The sequence below is a fragment of the Monodelphis domestica genome, chromosome 3, assembly GCF_027887165.1.
Source record: "Monodelphis domestica isolate mMonDom1 chromosome 3, mMonDom1.pri, whole genome shotgun sequence".
In the NCBI taxonomy this organism is placed as follows: Eukaryota; Metazoa; Chordata; class Mammalia; order Didelphimorphia; family Didelphidae; genus Monodelphis; species Monodelphis domestica.
In genome coordinates, this window is record NC_077229.1 from 397408504 (window position 1) to 397435395 (window position 26892).

Genomic DNA, 26892 nt, shown 5'->3' on the forward strand with positions numbered 1-26892 from the left:
GTCCCACATCCTTCTTCATCAGGTTCAGTCCCAACAGTATGAAAGCTTAGCATCACCTGTCATTTCAAGTTAGTTCCTATGTCCTTTCAATTCCATGCCTATAACATGTTTTGTATCCATCTCTTTTCTAATCTCATTGGCATAGGTTCATATTATCAGCCATTCCAACTATCATAATAACATCTCTATAAAAGCAGCATTTTGGATAAAGAACTGGTCTTTGAATCAGGAAGGCCTGAGTCCAAATCCTGTTTCTGATACACATTGGTTCTATGATTCTGGGCAAGTCACTTAACCTCTTAACTTCTTAACCTCCAGGCAAATCTTTAAGCTTTTGAGTATGTCCAGTTACTTTAAGATGTACTGGGATCACTGAAGGCAATTACAACCATTTTCCTAGATGGTAGAAGTGCTGTGTTGTCCTTTGTGGCTAGTGGTAGTCTTCTAGGTGTGTTCTATTTGGCTAGGAAAGGTTTCTTAGTGCCAAACTCCTCAACAAGGTAGGAGAAGATACTGTGTGTGACAAGTGTGATATTCAGAGGTCAAAGCCTCCATCATTAAGAATCAATGTTTTGTGTATCATGATTAACACTAGACAAAGTTCCTCCCTCTTCCCCTATCAATTACCTTCATTTTTTTAAGTTAAGTGATCCCATCAATGTAGGATTGTCTATGAATTCAAATTGAAACCCATCATTCCCTTATCTTGTATGAGCCTTGTCCATGTTCATCCATAATGCCTCCACAAAGGGTTTATCCAGTATGCTGGAATCCCTCTTTTTTTTTCAATTTAATGTGTGTCAAAAGCAACACTGAGGTTCTCTCCATTTATTATCTCCTCTTTACTCAACAAGGTGAATCCATATCCTTTTAAGACTATACATTATTCCTGATATATATCATTCTACTTTTTGAACATGGGTGATAGCCGGACAAATGATATAGCCTACCCATGTCCATCATGTTCCTCTCTGAGGCGCTTTAGATAATGTGCAACTTTGATCTTTTAAAGATTATGGCAATACAAAGTTTTCAATCCTACACCATTTCTGGGAGAATATTTGTGTTAAAAAGGGTATTTTTTTCTTCTGGGGAGCAGCCAGTGATTGTTAAAAAAGCACTGCATAATTTTACAAATAAGATCCAGCCCTTTGTTCCTTCTATTTTCATCTTGGTCATAACTCATATGTCCATACAATACCCGTTTTGGATATTTGTACCCCCCACCCCCGTGAACTAGTCATTCAGCTGCAGTTCCTAGTCTGAGCAATACCCCCTTTTCATCCAACAAAACAGATTCTTGGGCCAATCTCTTTTGAGCACATGGAAGAGGTTCAGTAATGTTCTGGGACTTGAGGCAATCAGCTCAATAGTATCCATAGAAAGAAACTTCTAGAAAACTTTACCATCAATAGAAAATCCTTCCTTCATTTGGATCTTGGGAAAGACATAAAAGGCAGATGAGGCACTGGATTTGGAAACGAAGGACTTGGATTTGAATTTCAGTTCTACTGTTTACTATCTAGAGGACAAGCTGAGCCACTTTGTGGGCCTCCCTTTTCTCATCTGTAAAATGATGAGATTGGACCAGATGTCCTCAGAGGTTCCTTATAGCTCTAAATCTGAACTACCCTTCTTTACAGCAGTAAACACCTTTGTTTAGAATATCATACTGTTTTGTGCCTGGATTGGCATTAATACCAGAGGGCAGATACCAAATACAGCCAGAGAGTATAAGACACCACTGAAGCACATAGGAGACAGGGACACACTATAATTATCTTGTTCTCCACCCGCTGCTCCACCCTCTGAAGCTACTTTCCCCAGCAGTCACCGCCCCAAGCAGAGCTCTAAGAATAGCTTCAGTCATCTCTCTGCTGCTAAACCCATTCTACCCAAACGACAGTCATGGCCATTCTCACATCCACTGACAGATGTAACCATCATATCTCCTCCTTCAATGCCTTCCACAACATATTCATATTGGAGTGGCAGCAAAATCCCTCACAAGTGTTCTGATTAGTCCTCTGGCTTCCATCACTCTGCTGGTGTCTCCTATTTGCATTACTCATGTTGGCACTATAGGAAAGAATCATTTTCACCTCACAAAGGGTAATCCCCTTTCAGATTAGAAGGGACCTGTTTGCCCTTATCTCCCACTTTAGAATCAATACTAGATATTGGTTCCAAAGCAGAAGAGCCATAAGGGCTAGGCAATGAGGGTTAAGTGATTTGCCCAGAGACACACAGCTAGGAAGTGTCTGAGGTCAGATTTGAATCCAGGATCTCATGTCTCAAGGCTTAACTTTCTATCCACTGAGCTACCCAACAGCCCTATGAATATAAAACTTTGAGAGACTTCTTTGACCCTAGAAATGGATATGAGGCTTCATATCTGCATATGAAAAAACCAAGGAAGCTGGGGAACAATCAGCAGAGACAATGAACTAGGCATAGATTACTCCTGTACCTTCTCTCCACCATTTGCTTGAATCAACAAGAGAAATTTAAAGCTTAAAATATTGGAAAATCTTGACACCCTCCACCCCCGGGCTATTTGATAATAAATTAGGCAAATGGCCTTTGCCTAGTTATGACAACCTACAAAGTTTGGAGAAGAGTACTGGATAGTCACTTTTATGTTAGGTCATCCTAACCAGGAAGAGCTGTTGAAAGAAAAAGCCCAGGGTAGCTGCGGTGGCCAGTGTTGGAAATTCAGTCTCCAAGGGAGCATATCTGGAGAAATTTCTGTTTGTTCTAAGGGTTGAAATGCAGCATGGGAGAACCCACCTGAAAATGCTGGGTGTGGTAGGAGGAAGAGATCAGTAGTTGACCAGTGAGGCTTTTCCAGTGGATCTAGTCAGAAGTCAGCTTGTTGTTAATATGTATGGAAAATGCAGGACAAATTATGATTGACCATGAGAAATGTCAAGATAGAAACCATAGCTATTTCTCCTTAATCCATCCTTGTTCCCCTAATTCCTCCCACTACAGATCTAAGGCTGAGAAAATGTGTATTTGATGTGATTTAGAAGAAATAATAACTAATATTTCTGTAGGATGTGAATGTTTTCAAAGTTTTTTTACATATATTATTTCTGTCAGGTAGATACTGTTACTATGCCCATTGAAAAGATAAGGAGACTGAGGCTTAGCAGTTAAATTAGTAAATTCTCAGCTAGTAAATCTCTGAGGTAGAATTTAAACAGATATTAGGCCTATTCACTACCGAATCTAGCCTCTCTCAAGGATGTGGGAGGAGGAGAAGACAGGGAGGAAGAAAGGGGAAAAGGAGAGGTGAGAGGAGGGGAAGGAGGGAGAGGAGGGAAGAAAGAGGAGAAAGAGGGAAGGAAGAAAGGAGAAGTGAAAGAGGGAAGGAGGGAGAAAAAGAGAGAGAGGAAAGGAGGGGGAAAGAATAAGGGAGGAAAGAGATGGAGAAGGGGAAAGAGAGGGAAATTGAACACTGAGGTGTCTTTACCTGAGGGTTAAAAAGAGTTAAAAATAATAGAGAGGATTAGGGCAGCTGAGTGGTTTAGTGGATCAAGAGCCAGGTCTATAGATTCAAATGTGACCTCAGACACCTTCTAGCTGTGTGACCCTGGGCAAGTCATTTAACCCCCATTGACTGGTCCTTATTGCAGCCTTAGAAAAAATACACATTATTGATTCTAAGATGGAAGTAGGGTTTTAATTCTAAGAAGGGTTTTAATAAAAATAAATAGAATCACCCATCTGTTTAATACAGCTTCCCAGCGCAATAGAGGAGTGTTTATAGTGAGTCAGCTGTCCAGAAAACAAATCAGTGGTGGGTAGAGGGTGTACAAATAGGAGTGTTTGAAAAATCCTGCTTACCACCCCACCCAATCACCAATACTCTAGCACCAGTAAATTGGGATAGTGAGAAGTGGTGGGACCACTGGGACTAATCTGTTGATTCATATTTTTGAGTAAGAGGTGATATCTTTCCTTCTTCATTTCCTACCTGATCAGTGTGACCATTCACTGCCTTGTTACTTCTGAGAGGATTTGGTGAGTCCACCTGAATTCTTTGGTCTTTTGAGACCTGAAATAGGCCTCCATCACAATAAAGTCACAAAAACTCTTGGGTCAATTAGAGACTTCTAGAGCCATCTGTAGATAATGCATGGGATTTGGTATAAGAGAACTTGAGCTTACATCCCAGCCCTGTGTGACTTTAGGCATGGGATACTACTTCGTTCCACCTAGGTTTCCTCATTTGTAAAATAAGGGAATTGGCTTGATGGTTATTACATTCTCTTCTAGCTTTAAATCTGTAATCCTTTGATCCCACTGGCTGTAGGAAAAGCTATATCTAAGTAACTAGCCCCAGGAAGATTTTGTCTATCCTATTTTCAAATACCTTTATTTTATTACTTTCAGAATCATTCTACCTGACCTTGTGCTGACGGGATAATTGTTGAAATATGATAGCAGTTACTTTACAGGATGTGCTAAAGTCTATGTGCTCTCAGACCTGGAAAAGATTGCATTATCCAACATTTGTTGAGACAAATATCCATTCCTCTGGTCAAATTTTGAATGGGGAACAACCTAGACATTTTGTGAAATATCTCACTCTTTAAAGTTACTATATACATATAATTGCAGCTACAGTGTTTCCATGATAACACACTTCCCGAAGCATAAACATGCTATCAGAATGTATCTCAGACACAGCTTTATTCTCTTCTCCTTAAGGAGATGAACAACTGGGACTGCATAGGGTCATTGTCTTGCCTAGGTGGAGGAAGATCTGAACTTTATGTGTACTTTTTTTCATTTGATCCTCACAACATCTCTGTGAAGTAGGAGCTTTAATTTTCCCCATTTAACAGATGAGGGTGTAAAAATTAAAATTAATGTCAATAATATAAATGTTATATTTTAGGAGATTTATTAATGATCATTAGAAATCAAGGAGTAAAGAGGATGCAAAATAAAGACAATGTGCCTGTGACTGATTAGCCCATTTAAAATCCCCTCACTTAGCTTGCCACCACCACCATGCTGTCTGCAAGCTGAAGAAAGAGGCCCAAGAAGACTGCCTACTTGCTAATATCCTCTGTCTACAGGAAGTACCTAATGACAGGAAGTCAGTAGGCTCCTGGGAAATGTAGTTCTTTTTTTAGGGTAACAGATTTTAAATTATACAAGGGTCACATATCTGCCCATGGTGTACCTAATTTCAGCATCCCTCCTGAGGAGATGAGGCTGAAGTAAGTTTGAAGTTAGAGAGAAGAACTATTTCTGCTACAGGTCCCTTCAGGAGGATAATCAATACAGCTTTGAAGCACACGGTTGCTGCACCCCCCACAAACCCAGCATTCACCTCTCTGTCTGAGGAGAGTGACAGTATCTGACAGATAAGTCATGAACATTTTGGTATAAATTAAGGGAGAAAAGTTGTGCTATGCCTCTAAAACAGGGGTCCCCAAACTATGGTTCGAGGGCCACATGTGGCCCCCTGAGGCCATTTATCTGGCCCCCACCACACTTCCGGAAGGGGCACCTCTTTCATTGGTAGTCAGTGAGAGGAACACTGTATGTGGTGGCACCACAAAGTGCGGTGTTGCTCACATACAGTACTACTTCCGGTGACATATCCTTTGCATGGCACCTTGTTCTGAGAGCAACTGAACAAGAACGAGGAGCTGCCCAAAGGATTATGTGGCTGCACAATGAAAGACATCAGCATGATGAGTGGTGATCTGGGGGAGGGGATTCCGCACTGTGTATACTGCTGCCCTTTATAGTGGGGGCAGTGAGGGGCCTGTGCAAGGTGTGACAGGCTCATCACAGCCAGCGCTGCAGCCTCTGCTATCCCAGACAGCGGTACACAGATTTGTTTGTAGTTTTTTTTTTTATAGTCTGGCCCTCCAACAATCTGAGGGACAGTGAACTGGTCCCTGTGTAAAAAGTTTGGGGACCCCTGCAAGAATATTAAAGGAGACTAGAAGAATACTCCTTGGCTCTTCTTCCTACCCCTTCCCGATCTCTCCACACAGTTGAGTCCATGCATTTTTAGGCCAGGACGGTAGATGGGCAGAGAAAGCAAGCATGCAGATCTTTATGAAGTTGCATTAGGGCAGGAAAGAACTATCTACAGAGGATGAATTGGGGAGAAAACTCACCCTCAGGTTTAGCCTTGCACAGAGATCAGGAGGAGAGTGGGGGTTCTTAACCTGGAGTCCATGAATTTGTTTCTAAAAAGAAAAAAGACGACCACATTCCAATACAAATGGTTTCTTTTGTAATCCCATGTATTTCATTTCATGTACTTAAAAACAGAGGCTTCACCAGATTGCTCTAGGGGTCCAGGTCACAAACAAAGTAAAGAACCCCAGATGGAGAGAATGAGGACACACTTCACATGGATACCCAGGAGTTGGCAACAACCCACCCTATTTGGTTAGAAAAAAATCTTGAGAATGTTTGTAACTCCCCACTCTGTCAATGTGATCATTGTTCCATGGTTATCCTTAAGAACAATAGTTACTGAATTATACAGACATTTCACTTAAGTATAATGTTACTTAAATCCTGATTCTATGAAAGCTAGACATGATATTAATATATATGTATATATATATATATATATATATATATGCATAAACAAATAACTTTCTGTTTATTGGGGAAGAGGACGAACACAAAAGATGAAGGCAAAGTGTCTTTACAAGTGTGAGCCAGTTCGTTTTTGAACTAGCTAAACTGGGTTTTGGAAATATACTTTAACATATTTCTTAGACTATCTCTTTCTTTTTAATGTATTTTATTACTATCTTTTGTTTTTACATTGTCTTCGTTTCTGAATCTAGCCATTGCCACACATACACAGAGACATACATATACCCAGAGACTCATAATTAAAAATTTTTCAATGAAAGTTTTAAAAGAAAGCAGCTAAGCGAAGCTACCCAAATCCAACATTACGTGCAGTGTTCCACACCCACAGACTCCCAGCTCTGTAAAGTAAGAGGAGTAGATTCACACACTTGGGTGTCAGCTCAAAGCTAATTGTTAAATTTTCAGTATGAGTCTTTAGACCTTGGAAATCAGCAAAAGCTACAAAACAAAAAACAAACAAAGCTACAAAGCAGGACTCGATTTATTATTTTCTTGATTGTTTGGGCTTAATAAAGTGTTAATAGTATACTTTAAACTTAATTTAACTTAAACTGAAAAGTGTGTTGAATATTAATTTTTCCCCTTGAGAAATAGCTGTTAAACCTTTACCAGCATACCCCTGCTTATATTTCTTCTGGGCTAAGTTTGGTTATGGACTGTTTCTTATAGATAGTGTGGGAAAATATCTCATTCAGATTTTAGGACATTTATATTCAATTTATGAATGAACAGACTAATTAGAGTTTCATGGATTCCTATTCTTACAAATGTTGTTGTATTAACTGATTTATTTTTGAAACCAAGTAATCAGAGCATTTTATTGGTAAAGGAATCAAATAGCAATTTAAGGTACCAAGAAAAATCACCTCTTTTTAAGAATATTCTCTTTTCTGTCAAGGTCATAGGGAATATGTATTCCTTAAAGTATAATTTGCTACTGATCATGTTTTGAATATCATTTTCTTTTTGATAATGAGTTGAGTCTAAACTCGTGCCACTTTCCATAAGAAAGAACAGGACACAGGCACAGACACAATTCCCCTCAGCAAGAACTCAGGACATCATATAACTGAAAACAATAATCTGAGGAGCAGGCTTGGGTACATGCATGCATGCAGTAGTAATTTGCAAAATTACCTTGTATTCAGCCCTTATCTTTCATCTTTGGGCTGAATGAGTTTCCTGCAATTATCTCTAATAACAGCTTTCTCTCTTTCTTGCTCTCTCTCTCTCTCTCTCTCTCTCTCTCTCTCTCTCTCTCTCTTCTTTTGTATATCTGGTTCTGGATCTGTTTGTAGGTTTGGATAGATGCTGCTACTCAAATCTGCTTCTCTCTTGGTGTTGGGTTTGGTGTGCTTATAGCATTCTCCAGTTACAATAAATTTACTAACAACTGTTATAGGTAAGCCCTGAACTCTCATATTTGAAAGTGTTTGAATGATCAAATGGTGGGTCATTTATTTTTTACTATTGAGATTTTTAAAGAATTGATACAGAAGTCAATGTCTGGAAGAACAGAAAGAGGAAACTGATTATAAAACCTAGAAACTAGAGCTTAAACTTAATCTTTTTTTGTCATAGACTCTCAGCAAACTAGTAAAGCCTATGTATTTCACAGAATAAATGTATTTTAAAATAGGGTAAGTAAACAAATTATATTGAAATATAGATGAAAATATTTAAGACAAAATTTTGGACACCTCCCCCACCCCAGGGCAAGAAGAACTTTTGCTAAACTCTTTTTAAATAAATTAAATAAGAATAGAACAGGTGAAATGTTTGCCCTAAATCTATTGAAGTACACATTGAATGCATTAAAAAAAAAAAGGATAGTCATATCACTTCTAAAATTCTAAGGGCTTTTCATTTTTCTAGAATTGATTAATCTAGATATGAGACTTGAGGGAGACCATGTGCAGGAACTGAAAGCTTTATTTGAAAGTTTTCTGTTAAGACTGATCTCTTTTTTATAAGTTCAACCTTCCTCTACTACCCCTTTTCCCTATTACTTTCAAACGCCTACATTTTCCTGAGAAGCTTCTTCCTAACCATTATTGTTGTTTGTCCTTCATTTTTGGAAACTGACCAGCAGCACCACAGGGTGATCTTGACTTTTGAGTGAGTACTCAGCAACCTAGTACCACTATATTTGTATAAGTCTCAATGAATCAAAAAATCATATTCGAACCAAGAGGGATCTCAGAGGCCATCTAGCCAATCTCTTCATTTTACAGGAGACTTAATAAGGACCTAAAGAGATAATGTAATTTGACCAAGTTTACCCAGCTAGCAAATAGCCAAGAAAAATTCAAACCTAAAACAGAAATTTGAATCCGACACACTTCTCTGTCTTCTTAAACAAATTATTCTAATCATAATTTAATCTTTTACTGAAGACTAAGAGTATGGTAGTCTCATATAATACAATGATGCCCTCATGGACCATTTTTCTTATTCTAGATGACATCAAAAGTGAGCTGGGGCAGCTAGGTAGCACAGTGGGTGGAGTGCCAGTCCTGGAATCAGGATGACTTGAGTTCAAATGTGATCTCAGGCACTTCCTAGCCATGTGGCCCTGAGCAAGTCACTTAACCCCACTTGCCTAGCCCCTACTGCTCTTCTGCCTTAGAACTGAGACTTAGTATAGAATCTAAGACAGAAAGTAAAGGGTTTTTTTTAAGTGACCTCCCTGCCCCATGCCTTGATGTCAGCTTCCTACTTGTCATTGCTTAGTGTTTTCTCTGAGCCCTAACAGCCCCTTTCTAATTCACAGAAATGTAGTCAAATGCCAATCAATCAATCAACAAGTGTTTATTAAGCCACCATATGCAAGACTCTGTGGGGATGCAAAGTCAAAAATGAAATGGAAATATGTTCCAAAACTAAAATCAATGACATTTATCCTCAAACCAAAGGAGTAAAGCCAGAAAAATCTACAGATAATTTAAAGAATATGCCAAATTAAGGATTTTTGACAGTGTTCAAAGTATATATTCATAACATTAAGAAAATTATGTTTAAATTATTATTCATAGTCTCTTCTGTTATATTCATTCCTACAGAGGAAAATCTGAAATACGGTCAAAAGAGCATTGAGTGATTCTGAGCAGCAGCAGATGTGTGCCTGGATGGGCTTGTTAAATGAAACAGGAAATCTGGCTGCCTTCTATCACCATGTCACTGAATGTTTCTTCTTTCAAATGAGATCAAATTAGCTAATATCTGTGATGATCATATGGGGCAATATTGTAATGCATTTAGCACAGTATAGTAGGTGCTTTACAAATGTTTGTTTCCTTCCTCCTTCCCTTTTTTACTCCACAGCAACAACTGGATGAGCCCATACTGGAGTGTGTTGCTATAAAAAGTGACATGTATAGCAATTGTTGACATAAATTCACCGACCAAGAATCTGTCTGAAAATAACCCAGGGATCTTTCATGGAGATGCTGGTGTCTTTGACCTTTATATACTTATTATTTACCTTCTTTTATATCAAAGGAGATGCTGCAGGCATGAATACTGGGAAGACCAAATGAATAAGAGGGGGAAATCAAAGCTTGATTTTTTATTGTTTTATGATTTTATTATTTCTTTTACTTAAATTATTAAACCTAAAGTTTTAGTTAGTGCTGTGACTTAAGTCAGTATTTTGAAGTATGCTTATGGGATAAAAATCTAATGTAATAATATGTTTTAAAATCAAAATTTAAAAATTATACCATATTATATGTCGGGGCCTCCCCACATTCCCTCCTATTTGTAAGATGACTTATTTAATTCCAAAACTTTCTTTTAAGAAATACTTTATGACTCAAATATTATTTTCAGAATATGGTATAAACATGTACTTTTAATGCCATTAAAATACTCAAAAAAGAATGAAATAAGGTTGAATAGAAAAGTTAGAGGGGCAACTAAGTGGTGTAGTGGATAGAGTGCCTGCTCTGGAGTCAGGAAGATTCATCATGTTTGGCCTCAGATACTTACTAGCTATGTGACCCTGGGTAAAGATCACTTGATCTTGCTTGGCTCAGTCCTTCATCTTTGAAATGAATTGGAAAAGGAAATGGCAAACCACTTCAGAACACTACCATTTCTGAGTCACTCAAACTTGAAACCTCAGTAGCTTAGTTGACTCTTTTTTCTCAGTCAATCTTACCATACATTGAATTGTCAAGACCTATTGCTTATACCTGATATCTTGCATATGTTGTATTCCACTCTTCTTTCCTCCTGCTGACATTGCAGCAGTTTCCTAATTGATCCCTTGGCTTTCTTCTATGGAATCCCTCCTTCATGAGTCCCCTAGATATCGCCCTAATGCTCAGGTCTGAGCATGGTATTCTCATACTCAGAATAACTAGAAAAACTCTTCAGTGACTCTCCATTTGGCCATAGGATAAAAAATAATTTCTTTAACCTAGCAGGTCTTAAAGACCCTTTATCAGTCTGGTTCTAATTTATCTTTGTTGTTGTTCTACCCTCCCAATTTACAGATTAGGAAACTGAGGCAACCAAGGGTGGGTAACTTGCCCAGGGTCACGCGGCTAGTGGGTATCTGAGATCAGATTTGAATTCAGATAGAACAATCTTCCTGACTTTAGGCATGATGTTCTATCCATTGTATCAGCTAGGTAGAGGTCATCAACTTCCACCCTCTTATTTTACAGAGGAGGAAGCTGAGACCCAAAGAGTTGAAGGATTTGCTCAAGGTCACCAAGCTATTAAGAATCTGACATAGGGAATTTAATGGATTTTTCTACTAGCAGTAATGCAATGATCCAAGAAATTTCTGAGGAACTTATGAGAAAGAAAATTGTCCATATTCAGAGGAAGAACTGTGGGAGCAGAAACACGGAAGAAAAACAACTGCTTGATCACATGGGTGGATGGGGATATGATTGAGGAGATGTAGACTCTAAAAGATCACTCTAGTGCAAATACTAATAATATGGAAATAGGTCTTGATCAATGACACATGTAAAACCCAGTGGAGTTGTATGTTGGCTATGGGAGGGGGGTAGAAAGAGGGGAGGGAAAGAACATAAATAATGTAACCACGGAAAAATTCTCTTAGTTAATCAATTAAATAAAATTTAAAAAAAGAATCTGAAAAAAAAATACTCAAAAAGATCTGGAATTTCATCTATTTGGGAGTTCCCATCAACAGTTCACATTGCAACTTCTGACGATCTTCTGTGAGCTCTTACCCTTGCCAAGTGACTAGCCTTTTCTCTTTCTATCATAAAACCTTTGAATGTCCATAATATCCTTTAATTTATTATCTTAGTCAGTCAGTAAACATTTGTGTTTACTGTTGTGTTACCTATGTGCCATATATGTGCTTTAAATCAATTCATGGATGTCTCTAGCTTTTACTCCTTTGGTTTAAAGGCCATAGATTTTAATTTTATATCATATTTCTGGTATAGGGATAAAGACTGGAACTATGATTTCATTAGTGTGGCAGGAAACCACCTCTGAAAATGCAGGTTGGCATTTTTTCTTCTCTGTGACTTCTAGTCTTAGAGAGTTGCCTAGAGGATCAAAAACTTACATGAACTACCCTGGGTCATGGCCAGAGCCAAGATTTGAACCCACACCTTCTTGGCTTCATGGGCAGCTATGTATCCATTATACCAGGCTTGCTCTGTAGCATATTACTGATTACATCCTATATACTACTTAGCATTATATGCAAATAAGCATTTATATTGAGACCGTTGGAAAGCTAAATAAATTAGTTAAGGAGGAGCAGATTGGCTGGCCTTGGAATCATTTAACTTGGCTTCACACCTCTGAAGTCCACTGCCTGAGTCACCCTGGGCAAATCATCTTTCCTTCTCAGTGTCCCAGGGCACTCTCTAAATCTGTAAATTGTTGTTAATCCATATTAGTAGAGACATTTTCCCAACCTGGTAAAATTATGGGACTGGGCAAAACAATAGGAAAGTCCTATAAAATATTGCATTTCTAGTATGTCTTCATCCCCTATGCAATCTCAATAATTCATTGGCATTAGTCCTAAAATGACTCACAAAAGTCCCCTTGCTTATTGTCATTTTTGTGGTGTGTGCCCAAGTTTACCTTGTTTTCTACATATTGGGCAAAATGTAATCATAAAAAAAATTTTCCCTATATACATAAGCTGGAAACCACAGAAAAATTTGGTTTTTTTTCCCAATGCTGGTATGTGTGTGTGTGTGAATTAATCAACTTAAAAGCAAAATCATTCTATAGATTAGTTCACTGGTGGTGCAGTGGTTAGAGTACTCGAGTACTAGTACTCGAGTACTCTAATTCTAGAAGAGAAATTCAAGAAGACTCATCTTCCCAAGTTCAAATTTGGCCTCAGATACTTACTAGCTGTATGACTCTGGACAAGTTACTTAACCCTGCATGCCTCAGTTTCCTCATCTATAAAAGGAACTAGAGAAGAAATAGCAAACCACTACTATATCTTTGCTAAGAAAACCAAAAAGGGTCACAAAGAATCAGACATCACTCAAAAATAATTGTTTTGACACAATTCTTACTAGGTTAAATTCGCCTTAAGAAAACATATATTTCCCTGAAAATATGCCAGTGCTACATTGTCCTGAGAGAGATACCAATGGTCAAGATGTGGTGTTCACAAAAGCCTACTGGCAGAGGGTTTCTTAAATAAGTAGTGTTTGGTGAATCAGGAAAAAAAGGTCAATAGCTTGCCAATATCCTGTTTGGTCCTTGTGGTGGGATTAAGAGACTTCCAGTCTTCCATCTTGATGATTAGTTATATCTAGTGCTTGAGATGTGGGAGTGAGAAGAAGAGTCTTTCTTTTTCCTTTTTCTTTTCCCACTGACTTTAATCTTGCTCCTGACCTTCTGAGAAGGTTGCATTCAGGACATAAGGAGGTTGTACAGGAGGGCTTCTCATCGGCCCCCCACTATGTAATGAATGGTACCACAAGAGCCTGACCAGCTCAGAATCTTGTTTTGCAGATGCCCATTTAAGCATATATATCCATTGGAGGGTCAGAGGTGTCTGAGAGGGTCCTCAAGGTGAAACTGTTTGGGTCTTCTGTAAGGCAACTAATAAAGACAGGAAAATCGTTCCATTGATCACAAAGAGTCAATAAGCTGAGCATTTTCATTCTGAAAAAAATCAGTCCACTTTTGGAAAATGGTGCCCTGCCCTCCTCCATGGCCCCAGTTCTTCAAGTCCCAGTGAATTAAGAATAATTAGTTGAAAATTACATCTGCTCCCATAATGTTCCTCTTTTTCATGACGAATTGTTTTGTGTTTTCCCAGAGATGCGATCATCACTACCTCGGTCAACTCCCTGACAAGTTTTTTTTCTGGCTTTGTCATCTTCTCCTTTTTGGGCTATATGTCACAGAAACACAATGTTCCCATTGGTGATGTGGCCAAAGATGGTGAGTATGTGCTCATACATAAAAGTAGCTTTGGCTTAGATTCCTTAGCCATAATCCTGTGCTGACCCACTTGCTCTCAGCTGTCCACATATCATTATAACCACTCTAAAAGGAAGATTCCCTTCCCAGATTTTCCAAATTTGGAGGAGAAATATCATGTGACAAGAAGGCCTTTTTTTATGATGAAGTTATTCATTAGAATGTTTGAGAGCCCACCTAAAATGCTTTCAAACCACAGGATGGTTAAATACTCTTAAAGGTAATGAATACTTTGCCAACCAACTTCTTGGCCTCTTCTGTGAGCATTCTTGTTTATTCCTCTGTGGCTGACATATTTATTCTGGAAAATAGAGGATCAGGATTGTTCCCAGGGAATGGGACATATTATAAGAATATTTTGGTATTTAAATGGATGCTACTCTTTAGGTTAACAGAGTCAGATAAAAAGAATTCAATCAATCAATCAACAAGCATTTATGAAGAACCCACCATGTGCCAGGAAGACCCAGGGCATACAAAGCCAAAAGTGAAACAGTCCCTGCCTTCCACTCAAGGAACACCCATTCTATAGAAGGGAAATATTACATTCACATATAAGATTATACAAAATAAATAGGAGTTAATTTCAGTAGGGAGGCACTAGCAAATAAAAGAATAAGGAAAGGCTGGGTGTAAGCTATGAAAGAAACTAGGGATTTTAAAATATGAAAGTGAAAAAGAAGTATATTTCAAGTATGGGCAAACATTTGTACAGAGACATAAAGATGGGAGGTGGAATTTCATGTGTGAGGAACAAGACAGCTAATTAGGCAAGACCTTAGTGTGCATGAAGGGGAGCAGCAAGCAAAGTCAATTTGTGGATAACTTTAAATAATAAACAAAATTTGTATTTGGTCCTAGAGGTAATAGGCAGGCACTGACTGGGCAGGAGAGTGGCATGACAATAGATTCTAATGCTATTGTCCCCAGAGTATACCAATTCAAGTTCTTTGCCAGCTAAAAAGTTTTTTTTCATTTTTTCATTTATTTTTTAATATTTGATTTTTCCCCTATTACTTGTAACAAAAAATTTTAACATTAAAAAAAAGTTTTTGAGTTCTAAATTCTCTCCCTCTCCTCCTTCCTCCCTGAAATGGGAAACAATCTACTATAAATTTTACATGTGTAATTATAACTATAAGTTTTTTTTTCATATTAGCCTTTTTGTGAAAGAAAACTTGAACAGCAACAAAAAATTGAAAATGAAGAAAGTGAAATTTAGTATGCTTCCATCAGTATTCAGATTCCATCAGTTTTTCCTCTGTTTGCCAGTGACAATTTTCACTTTGAGTCCATTGGGATTGTTTTGAATCACTATATTGCTAGGAATAGCTGAAGTCATTCATAGTTGTTCATTGTACAATATTGCTGTTACTGTGTAGACAGTGCTCTCCTGGTTCTGCTCACTTCACTCTGCATCAGTTCAGGTAAATTGTCCAGATTTTTCTGAAATCATCACTGATAGTCTTCGATGTCCACTGAAGTGTTGTTCCCCTGGAGTGCCATTTATAGCAAGGATAATTCTTTCCAACTTCAACTCAATTAGGACTCTGTACCTAGTTGAAACCAATTGAGCAAGTGATGCTTGTGTTCATATAAATTATAGAACATTTTTAAAATCCTAGGGTAGGATGAGAGAAGAGGGAAGTAATAAAAAGACAGGAATGATGGAATTTACTTACTATTGCATTTCTGCATTTTTATTGCTGGTTTTGCCCTTTATTATGATAAATAGTAAGTGCTTACAAAAACCTCCATTAACCCCTGATAGAAAAGGTTAAAATCTTCCATCCGCTTCAGTGACAAGTAAAGTAAATGTCATTTATAGTTCTAATTCTCCAGAAAATATTAACACATCTAAAGAAATGAAAGAAGAGGATGTTGATAATACATTCTACAAAGCTTACCGATATCTTCCTGTGTGCGTCGTTTGTGGCATTTGGAATCTGTAGAGGTATCTAAAGGCAAAGTCTCTCTTTGAAAATATGCCTCTGTTCAATCAGGAACAGTGAGAAAGCTTAGTTTAGAAGGAAACTGTAGCCTACTCTAATAGGATGCTTCAGAAATCTGTAGATGGATAATTGTGGGTTCTAGTTCTTAAGGAAGAAAATGAAATGTCTTCATGTCCCAGTAGAATGAAAGTTGTTTAGTTCTAGATCAGCTGGTACAGTTGAAAGAGCTCTTGAATGAGTCAGAGAAACTAGAGTTAAGTCCTGGCGCTATTAATTGCTACCTATGTGAACTCAGTTTCCTCATCTATTAAACAAGGGAGTAAGGAATTTTTTACCTCTGAGTTCCTTCTACTTCTAAATCTGAGATCCTACACTGTTTTGGTTTAAGAAAGTTTGCAAAAGAAAAACATTCATGCTAAAATTCTTATATCTTTGAGAACAGTAAGAACTTACCAGGTGTTTTGATATCCTTTGTATGAAAAGCAGTGTAGAATTATAGTCAATTTTCTGTTCTCCTTGGTAAAACTGTCTGCTCTATGGGCATAATTCACATCTTGGTCTGGTTCCTCCTTTTCTCAATGTATCTGATCATTTCCCCTTTAATCCATTTGCATGTATATACCAGGAATGCAAACCTTTTATTAATGATAGTGCTTTTAGGGTTTACAAAGTGCTTTGATTCTTAAAAAAAAAAAAAAAACACAACCCTGTGAGGAAGATTCTGTTAATATATAAGACAAAGAAAAGCTAAGTGATTTTCAAAGAGTCATACAACCAGTAAATGTTGAAGGCAGAATTTGAACTTAGATCTTTCTGACTCCTGGTTGTATGATATTCCTTTCCTCCACAAGGTTTCCCAGTCTGAATTCTAACTGTCCTAACTTTTGTCTTGCCTTTGTCTGGGACTTTGGTGACTAGAAGAAAGAGGAGTGAGGCTGCCTACTCTGGACAACTGCCTCACTAAAATCCAATTTGTGCAAAAGTCGAGACATTGCCCCATGATATCATTGGTTCTCTTTGAAAAAAGAAAGATGAACAACAACAATCTCAGTCTGAAAGGGGGAAGCTTGCCTACATAATCTCATGTTTTGCTATGGCTTGGGTAGGCTTACATAGGGAGTAAAATTTCCCTTTCCCAGACCTTTCTTATCACAAGTCAAATGATGGAAAGGGGAGATATTGGTCGTAATACATTGTTATACATATGCTTTCCAACCCAAATTATCTCCTCTCCCTTTCCTCTCGTCTCCCTGAGGTGGTAAGCAATTTGATCTGGCTATACATGTATGATCATGCAAGATATCTTTCCATATTGGTCAGATTGTGAGAGAATATTCAGATAAAACCAAAACCCAGGGACATCTAGGTGACTCAGTAGATTGAAAGCCAGGACTAGAGACTGGAAGTCTCAAATTTAGCCTCAGATTTCCTTCTAGCTATGTAATCCAGTGAAAGTCACTTAACCCCCATTGCCTAGCCCTTACCACGCAATACCCAGTATTGATTCTAAAATAAAAGTTAAAGGCCTAAAAATAAATAAATAAATGAATGAATGAATGAATGAATGAATGAATAAAGCCCAAGCCCAAAAATAAACACACACACACACACACACACACACACACACACACACACACACACACAAATAATAAAGTGAAGGGGAAAAGAATATATTGTTATATTGCTCAAAGGCAGGCCATTACTCTCTGGGCTGCCACCTCCTGGACATGTGGCTGTTGTTATAATGATTCTCCAGAGGTTGATACTCTGAAGAAATCTGGAAAAGACTGGAGGGGAAGAATCACAATGATCACATTTGTTTCTAATGACTCTTTTGCTGCTTATAGAACTGTAGGAGAAAAGAATGCAGTTCCAGCCACCCTTTCTAATATTAAGTCTTCCTTGGGAAGTCAGCATGGTACAGTGAAAAGAATATTTATTCTGAAGTTATGGGATGTAGGTTCAAAATCCTATCTCTGACATTTACCATCTGTGTGACATTGAACAAACCCCTTAACAACTTCCCTGGGCCTCAGTTTCCTCTTCTATAAAAATGAAGGGGTTAAATGGCTACTCAGTTCCCTTATAACTAAATATATGCTCCTTTGATTCTCTCGTGCTAGCCCAAACTTCTTGGCTAGAAAGAATAAATTTCCTTGTGTTTTGATTTTGCATAGCCACCTAGTCAATAGTCAGAGTCAATAAACATTTATTAAACCCTTGCTATGCCAGGCACGGTGCTAAGCTAAGGAATACAAATATCAAAAAAGAACAAAGTCCCTGCCCTCAAGGAGTTTATAATCTAATGGGGAAAGACAATGCCCAAAAGAGAACTGAAAAGGAGGGAAAAGGGTATCCAAAGGTACCAGACAAAGATATGAAGTCAGAGAAGTCCCAGAGTAATTCAGCCTGGTGAGAAATGAGTCTTTCCTCTACTAGCCTTCAGGCCATTCTAGCTTCTTTCTGGAGGTGTTCAAGACCTGGCTTACAGACTTGCTCAGATGTCTCAGAACCCCCCTACCACATTATTCAGTATTCACTATTCCAATGTACGAGCCATAGATAGTTCTTTTCTTTGTCATGGGCAACATTATCTCCTTATGTCTTGATCCTATCTCCTCCCATTTCTGCCAAGTGCTTGCTACTTGATCAGTCAAACAACTGAAGAATCTCAGAGTTAGAAGAGGTTTTCAGTGATCATCTAGTCCAATTCTTACATGAATAAGAATCCCTTCTACAACATACCCACTAAGTGGTCATTCAAACTCTGCTTCAAAAATGTCCTGAATGATGAGAATTCACAGCTTGTGAGGTAGTCCTCAAATCACAGAAGATATGTTTTGCATATTACCTATATTCTGGTCTGGCTTCCTATCCCCCCACCACCTTGAACCCTTCTGTCCTCTACTGTTGATAGCATTTGTGTGAGAAATGAAAAGCTGTTTTGCCTTATTTCATAAAGAGAACAGAAAACAGAAGAGGATAAAGACCAAATTTGGATAGCCCTAATTTTTAGGAAAATTTTCCTTTTATCAAGTCTAATCTACTTCTTTGTAACTATTTAGCTATGCTTCATAGGGCAAAGCCAAACAGATCTAATCTTTCTTCTCGGTGACATCCTTCAAAATCTTGAAAACATCTATAATGTCTTCACTTCTAGCTATCATTCTATAACTCTTCTCCTTTCACAGCCAAATTTATAGAAGATATCATCAGTATTAATACATTTCCCCTCCCCCATTCATTTTTTTGATGGAATACTGTGATGTAATGAAGAAAGGATCAAATCAACATGATTTATATGACTCTTATTTGTTTTTTGAGGTTATTCAAAATATAAAGTAATGAAATAGTTCATGAATAGGGAGACATTGAAGATGACAGTGAAAGATGGGAAAAGATGGAGCCCAGGATATGAGTAAAAGGATTAGCTTCGACATCTTTTCTTCAGTGAATGGAACAAAAATGGAGAAGACAGGCAAAGGTATAATGGGATGTAGAAGCACAGAATTAGACATCTTACAGGAGCTCATGATAGGTAGCTGTAGATAATTTTTCCGTAAAGTAGGAGGCAAAGTCACCTACTGAGAACAAGGGGGAAGGGATGGAATCTGTGGTTTAAGGAGAAAAGAAGAAGAGCCCAATTAATCAGGGGAAAAATAAAAGGATTGCCACTCAGCAGTAATGGTCTGGTTGAGATTAGATGACTTGAATCTGCCTTTGAATGAGTGTCAACTTACGTAATAATGATAATGGCAATAATTAAGTGGCACATAGCTTCAAAAGAAAATACTTGATTGATTGATTATAGATACTAGAAAAATAACAGAATGAGAAGAGATCTAAAATTTAGTTTGTCCTATTTGAAAGTATTATTTATTACAAACAATTACGAGAACTATTTACTATTTATGCTTAATTCCTATGCAGACAATAACAATTCAGCATATCAAAAATATCAGAGAAACTTTTTTATTATTATGACTACAAATGCTATATATTAATGCTCAGCCTTAATGATTTATTGCTCATGTAAACTGGTTATTCTGCCTATAACTTGAATAAACTAGGGAAGGAATATCTATCTCAGAGGCAGGTAAAAGAGTATGGAACAAGAAGTTTAATAATGGAACTGATGGCTAAATTAGATTATTTCAGTGATTGCAGGTTCTAATCTCATTTAACAGTCATTACAAATAGCAATCTTCATTTTATTTGTCAAATTCACTTTTAATATTTTTTAAAAACAGGAAAACAATTTATTATGTTGGCTAAGTACTGCCATCTGTTTAAATAATGCCAAGAACAGTAAATATGTCTGAATAAATAGTGCTGACTGAAGGATGGGTTGTGCTTGGTGTTTGTATCACAATAAGAATAAATTTAAATTGCCCCAAAAGACATAGATATTAAATATATAAAAGAAATAGAATCGAGAAGAGATTTTCTTGTCTTTTACATCATCTCTAGTTGCTAGCATGGTACATATAAAATATTTATTAACTTTAAAGAAAGTATGATCCCAAATCACAGAGGATATAAGCTTTCCATATTGCCTATATTCTGATCTGGCTTCCTTTCCCTCCATCATCTTGAATCCTTCTATTCTCTTTTGCTGATAGAATTTGCTTGAGAAATGCAAAGTTGTTCTGCCTTATTTCATAAAGAGAACAGAACACATAGAAGAGGATGAAGCCCTGAAGTGGCTATGAACTGATTTCTACTAGAAACTCCTCCTATATGCCAACTATCCTCAACTCTTTGAATTGTGACTTTGGTAGAATGCTGCTAAAGATAGATCAGAGGCAATTGAACAAGCTACTCTTATCTCTCTCTAGGAAAGTTCGGAAGACTATCACAGGTCAGGAATCCCCAAGATAGGAACAATTGGGACCAAGAGAAAACTTATCATATCAGTTCTCTACCAGTTGACTACAAGATACCAAATAGAATAAGAGAGGACAGAAGACCTTGCTTCCAGCAAGAATAAAGGGCAAGGAGAATTTTTCAGTAAATTGAATAGAATATACTGTGCCTTTCTTCCATGACCACATGACTGCTATCTAGATTTAGTAGGTAGTATGTTGCACCCTTCTAGAAGAAAACATGAAAATATCAAAGGAATGTTTCTCTACTCTCTGGGCTTAATTTAGAGGGGGGGAAACTAATTGTTCCTCAAAAAAATGAAATGTAACACAAAGAAGGAAGGGGGGGAAAGACCATCACTGAACACTTGGAACTAAGTATATTTAATCAACCATTCCTGTAAAAAGAGAAGTTGAACACTTCCCCCAAGGAAAAATCAGCTACTTGAGGTGTTTAAAATGACAATTTGGTCCACAGTTATTATCTAAGAGAAATGAATCTAAAAGGGTTAGTCAAAGAAGAGATGAGTAGTGGTGGTTGATGACTCTCTACTGAAGGATTAATAGCAGTCAGTTCTTTGTCAACCTGATGATGAGAGGTCTAATCTTTTCTCGGGCATATATCTGGGAGGTGATGAAGCATCCTCGCACCCCCACCAAGATTTGTCAAACATAATAACCATTATCCACTGCTTTCTGGTGATTCAAGGAATGGGTGACAAATGAAACTGTCAAAAGAAATCTGCAAAGTATTGCTAGGGATTGTGAAATCCTGGAGAGAGAAAAAAAATGAAGTTTTTGTGGGAACCAGGGGTTATTTTCTTCTTTGCTGCTGTTTGAAAATAGGGGCTTTGAAAGAGAAAACCATATTTGCAAAGTCAGCAGCTGGATAAAAAGATGTCTGAAAATCAATCAATCACAAGTGATTATATACATGTATGCTGAGAGCCAGGTGCTATCCTGGGTACTCTGCTACTAAACAGATTAGTAAATAAATTCTTGAGCCAGTGGCAGCAGTCTTTGACAAATCAAAACAAATGGGAGATATTCCATAGGACTAGAGAAGAGCAAATGTGCTGATTTTTAAAGGGGGAAATGTGAAGACTTCCTACAGTAGGCAAGTGAGATTAATTGGATTTTATATACTATGTATGGTTTCTGAGAATCTAGAAAGTGATCACTAAGAGCTAGCATAGCTTCATTAAGATCAAGTCATGACACAGGGTAGCTAGGTGTCTCAGTGGATAGAGATGCAGATCTGAAGACAATAGGTCATGTGTTTAAATCTTGCCTCAGATACTTTATAGCTGTGTGACCCTGGTCAAGTCCCTTAACCCCCATTGCCTAGCCCTTACTACTCTTCTGCCCTTCTGCCTTGGAACCGATATTTAGTATCAGTTCCAAGACAGAAAGAAGGTAAGGGTTATTTAGGTAAAGAGATTTTTTTTCATACATCTATAGTCTGAGTTTCTTCCCTTGTGAACTGCTTGTTCAAATCCTTAAATCATTTATCAACGGGGCAATGGCTCTTACTCTTAAAATTTTTTTAAAGTTATAAGAAAAAAACTTGCTTCATTTTTTCCCAATTAATTTTATAGATTTTGTTATGTAAAAAATTATTTTATGTGATCAAAGTTATTCAATTTATCTTCTGTGATCCTCTCTATCTGTTATTTGGGTGTGAACTTTGCTTCTCTTCCTAGAGCTGAAAGGTAGTTTTTTTTTTTCTATGATTCTCTAAATTGTTTATGATGTAAACTTTTATATCTAAGGCACTTATCCATTTGGAGCTTATGTTAGCAAAAGATGGGAGGTGTTAGACCAAATCTAATTTCTTCTATATTTCAGTCCAATTTTCCCAGGAATTTTTGTCAGATAGTGACTTCATATTTTAGAGGCTGAGGTCTTTGTGTTTATTGAGTACAAGATGCATTTGCTTCTGTTTTTTGTATATCCAATCTGCTTCTCTGATCAGTCTTTCTATTTTTCAGCCGCTACCAAATTGTTTTGAGGATTACTTATTTGTAGTATGGTTTGTGATCTGACACTGCTAGACTACGTTTGTTCTCACTTTGTTTCATTAGTTCACATGAGATTCTTGAATTTTTTTGCCTTCATATGAACTTTATTATTTTTTTCCTAATCCTATAATCTTTTGCTTGTTTAATTGGTATGGCATTTTAATAGTTAAGTTCATTTAGGTGATATAATCATTTTTATTATATTGACTTGTCCTATCCATGGGAAATTAATATATTTTCCAATATTTAAATCTATCTTTATTACTATGAATAGTTGTTTATAGTCATATCTAGATAGTTGTAGGATATCTGGTAGGTTAGGATCCTAAATATTTCCTATGATCTATAGTTTGTTTGTTTTTAAACTCTTACCTTCCTCCTTAGTATCAATACCATGTATTGGTTCCAAGGCAGAAGAGTGGTAAAGGCTAGGCAATGAGGGTTAAGTGACTTGCCCAGGGTCACATAGCTAAGAAGTGTCTGAGGCCAGATTTGAACCTAGGATTTCCCATCTCTAGGTCTGGCTCTCAATCCACTGAGCTATCCAACTACCTTTCTATAGTTCTGTTAAATGAAATTTCTCTTTCTATCTCTTCCTCCCGAGTTTCACTGATATTATGTAAAAATGCTAGTAATTTCTGAAGATTTGTGCTCAATTTTCCAAGTTTACTGAAGTTAATGTTTTAATTCATTTTAGTTAATTCTTGTGGATTCTTTAATAACATCATCATATCACCTGCAAAAGTGATCATTTTCTTTCTTCTTTACTGTGCTTAATTCCCTCAGTTTCTTTTTCTTGTTTTACTGCTATAGGCAGCGTATCGAGTATTCTGTCAGATAGAAGTAGTGACAATGGTTGTCCTTGTTTCACTGTTTATTCCTTTTGTTGGAAAGGATTCTAGTTTATCTCCATTACATGTGATGGTAGCCCTTGAATTTAAATATGTATTTTTGTCATTTTAAAGAAAGATATATTTATTCCTATGTTTTAACATTTTAATAGAACCTAATTTTGTTTTTTAAAAACCTTTTCTTTACCTATTGTTAAAATTATACTACTTAAAATTTTTCTTATTAAAATGTTAAATTATCTTTCCTAATATTAAACCAACCCTGCATCCTTAATATAAATCCAACTTGGTCAGAGTTATATAATCTTTGAGGTATATTTAACCTCTGCTAATATTTTATTTCAAATGTAGGGATCTACTCTTTCACACCAAAATATGAAATACCCAAATTAACAGAAAAAAAAACAGAAAATTTAAATAAGTTTCAAAGGAAGACTTTGTACAATTCTAGCACACATTCAAAGAACAATTAGTTCTAAATATTACATAAAATACATGTAAAAATAGCAAAAGAAAGATCTTGCTAAATTCAATTTATGATGCAAATATGATCTTAATATATAAGGCAAAATTAAAACAGAAAAAAGGCCAAAATTTCTAATGAACAAAAAAAAATAGAACTCTTTTTTTCCCACCCCAAGCTCAGTGTGATATTTTAGAAGAAATTATAGTTGGAAAGATTTTAAAAATAATTTTTAATTTTAATAATTTTAAAAATAATTTAAAATAATTCAAGGAGGGGAGTAGAATGGTAGGAAAGGAAAATAAAGAATAGGAAAAAACAAGACCACGCAGAATATTTTCAACTGGAAATCTTTACAAATAAGATAATTGTCCATTTTTTTTTCCAGGATGGTTTAGGTGAAGTCAAGAGGAAAGATTTCCATTCACTGACTATTTTCTCTCTTTTTCAGGACCTGGACTTATTTTTATTATCTATCCTGAAGCAATTGCTACTCTACCTCTGTCCTCTGCCTGGGCTGTGGTTTTCTTCATCATGCTTCTCACATTAGGAATCGACAGTGCTGTGAGTAACCTTGGAGTACTGTGCTCAGAGATGGGGCACTAGTAATAAGCTGGCACAGATGAAATATCAGAGGATCTAGAATTTATATTGATTCTGGAACCATTTCTCAAGACTTCGTATAGACTGCTGTTCTTTGATCACTATGATATCATGCTTTGTCATTATAGAATTGTTACAGAATTCTTTCACAATAATGTTATCATTCTCACGCTTACTATTTATCTTGTATAGATCACATCTGAGACTGGTTGTTTCTTACTGTATTTTAATCTCATAGAGACATATCTCCAAATAACACTATAAAATGGGCTATTTCTGGGAAGTTCCTTCTAGATCCTGCTTTCATGTGTGAGTTCTTATAAACCTTAATCAAAGAAGATATCCCTTCCCTGTCCTCTTCCTAATTTTTTGCCTTGATCAGTTATTATCCTGGATCTTGGAGACAAATGCAGTTCAAATTCAATGTTATATGAATGACACTGATGTTAACTTATAACTTAATGTTATTATGTGCCATGCTAATTAAACATTTACTATGGATAAGGCACTATTTGAGATCATGACAAACGCAAGATAAAATGAAAAATAATCCCTGCTATTGAGGGCTTTATATTCTACTTGAATGGTACAACATGTACACAGCTAAGTTATATTGCATAGTAAAGGAAGGATGCAGGCAAGGAAGAGATAAGACAAGTGACCTAGGAAAATAGGAGGGAATGAACACTGGCAAAATCGAGACCACCATGTTTAGTGGTCTCTGGTTTGTAGTCACTATGTATCGATGACCACACTGGAAAGCAAATCAGAACTCTGTGTGTATGTACACATGGGCTATGTACACATTTGTATGGCACTTCACTTAAATGGATCAGGCAACAGTTGCAAAGCTGAACAATTATGATCTGATCATAGTTATTAAATTTTTTCCATCAATGGTCTAAATTTTGTCCACCCGAGAGAATTTTCCTGTCATCTGAAACAACGGAGAAACCTGCTATTATCATGAGCCTATATGTTCCACCACCATTTTGTCCCTAAAAGGCAATTAAGTAACATTTGTTGAATGGAGTGAATTTATGATGAGATGGGCAGTGGGGTGGGGGAAAGGAGGCTAACAAGGAAGGAAGAGGTCTGTTGCCTTAGGGCACACCATCATGAATCAGTATGGAATGGTATGATTCTGTTTTCATCATTCCTATTCAAATCTGGAATGTAAGAGGCAGACACTGCAGCTCCACATGTTCATTTATTTAGTGCTCTGTTTATTCCATTGTAGATGGGAGGAATGGAGTCCGTGATCACTGGCCTGATTGATGAATTTAAGTTTCTCCACCGGCACCGAGAGCTCTTCACCCTGTTCATTGTCTTGTCAACATTTCTAACCTCCCTCTTCTGCGTCACCAATGTATGTCACCAACACTTTAAATGTTAATCTGCCAACTTGATTCTTGAACTAGGTCTTCTACTGACAAGAGCCCCCTTTAAGCATGAGGGTATCTTTACTGAGTCCACAGTGCTTACATATTACATTTGGTCCTGCCACATCAAATTTAAGCCCCAGAATCTACTGAAAGCAGCAACTTCTAAGTTGCTTGACTTAACATACCATTCCTTACTATCTTACTGGGTCACCAAATTAACTTTAACATCAAGGCAGTTTGTTAAGAAGTAATAATACTACATTAAAGTGTATTTTCTGAGCATGTGGATTTAGGATATGAATGAGACACATTTTTTGGACATGGCCAATGAGAGAATTTATTTTACTTAATTATGTATATTTATCACAAAGGTTTTGTTTTACTTTTTTCATTTTCTTCATGAGAAGAAAATGCATAGGAAAATAAAAAATATGGGACAGCTAGGTAACACAGTGGATAGATTTCTAGGCCTGGTTTCAGGAGGACCTGGGTTCACATCTGACCTCAGATGCTTCCTACCTCTGTGACCCTGGACAGGTCACTTAATCCCAATTTTCTAGCTCTTCCTGCTCTTCTTCTGTCTTAGAACTGATATTAAAACAGAAAGTAAGGATTTTTTTAAAAAGAAAAAGAAAAAATGCTTATT

General features: G+C 36.9%; 1 protein-coding gene across 1 annotated transcript in view; it reads left to right on the forward strand.

Annotated features, from left to right (window-relative positions):
* The window catches only part of SLC6A3 (solute carrier family 6 member 3), a 97681-nt gene that overhangs the window by 49709 nt on the left and 21080 nt on the right, over positions 1–26892 (forward strand). The window contains exons 7-10 of the mRNA XM_001369509.4: positions 7947–8050; positions 13943–14067; positions 24710–24822; positions 26102–26230. Of these exons, the coding sequence (XP_001369546.2) occupies positions 7947–8050; positions 13943–14067; positions 24710–24822; positions 26102–26230 (471 nt within the window). The remainder of the gene's footprint in view (positions 1–7946; positions 8051–13942; positions 14068–24709; positions 24823–26101; positions 26231–26892) is intronic.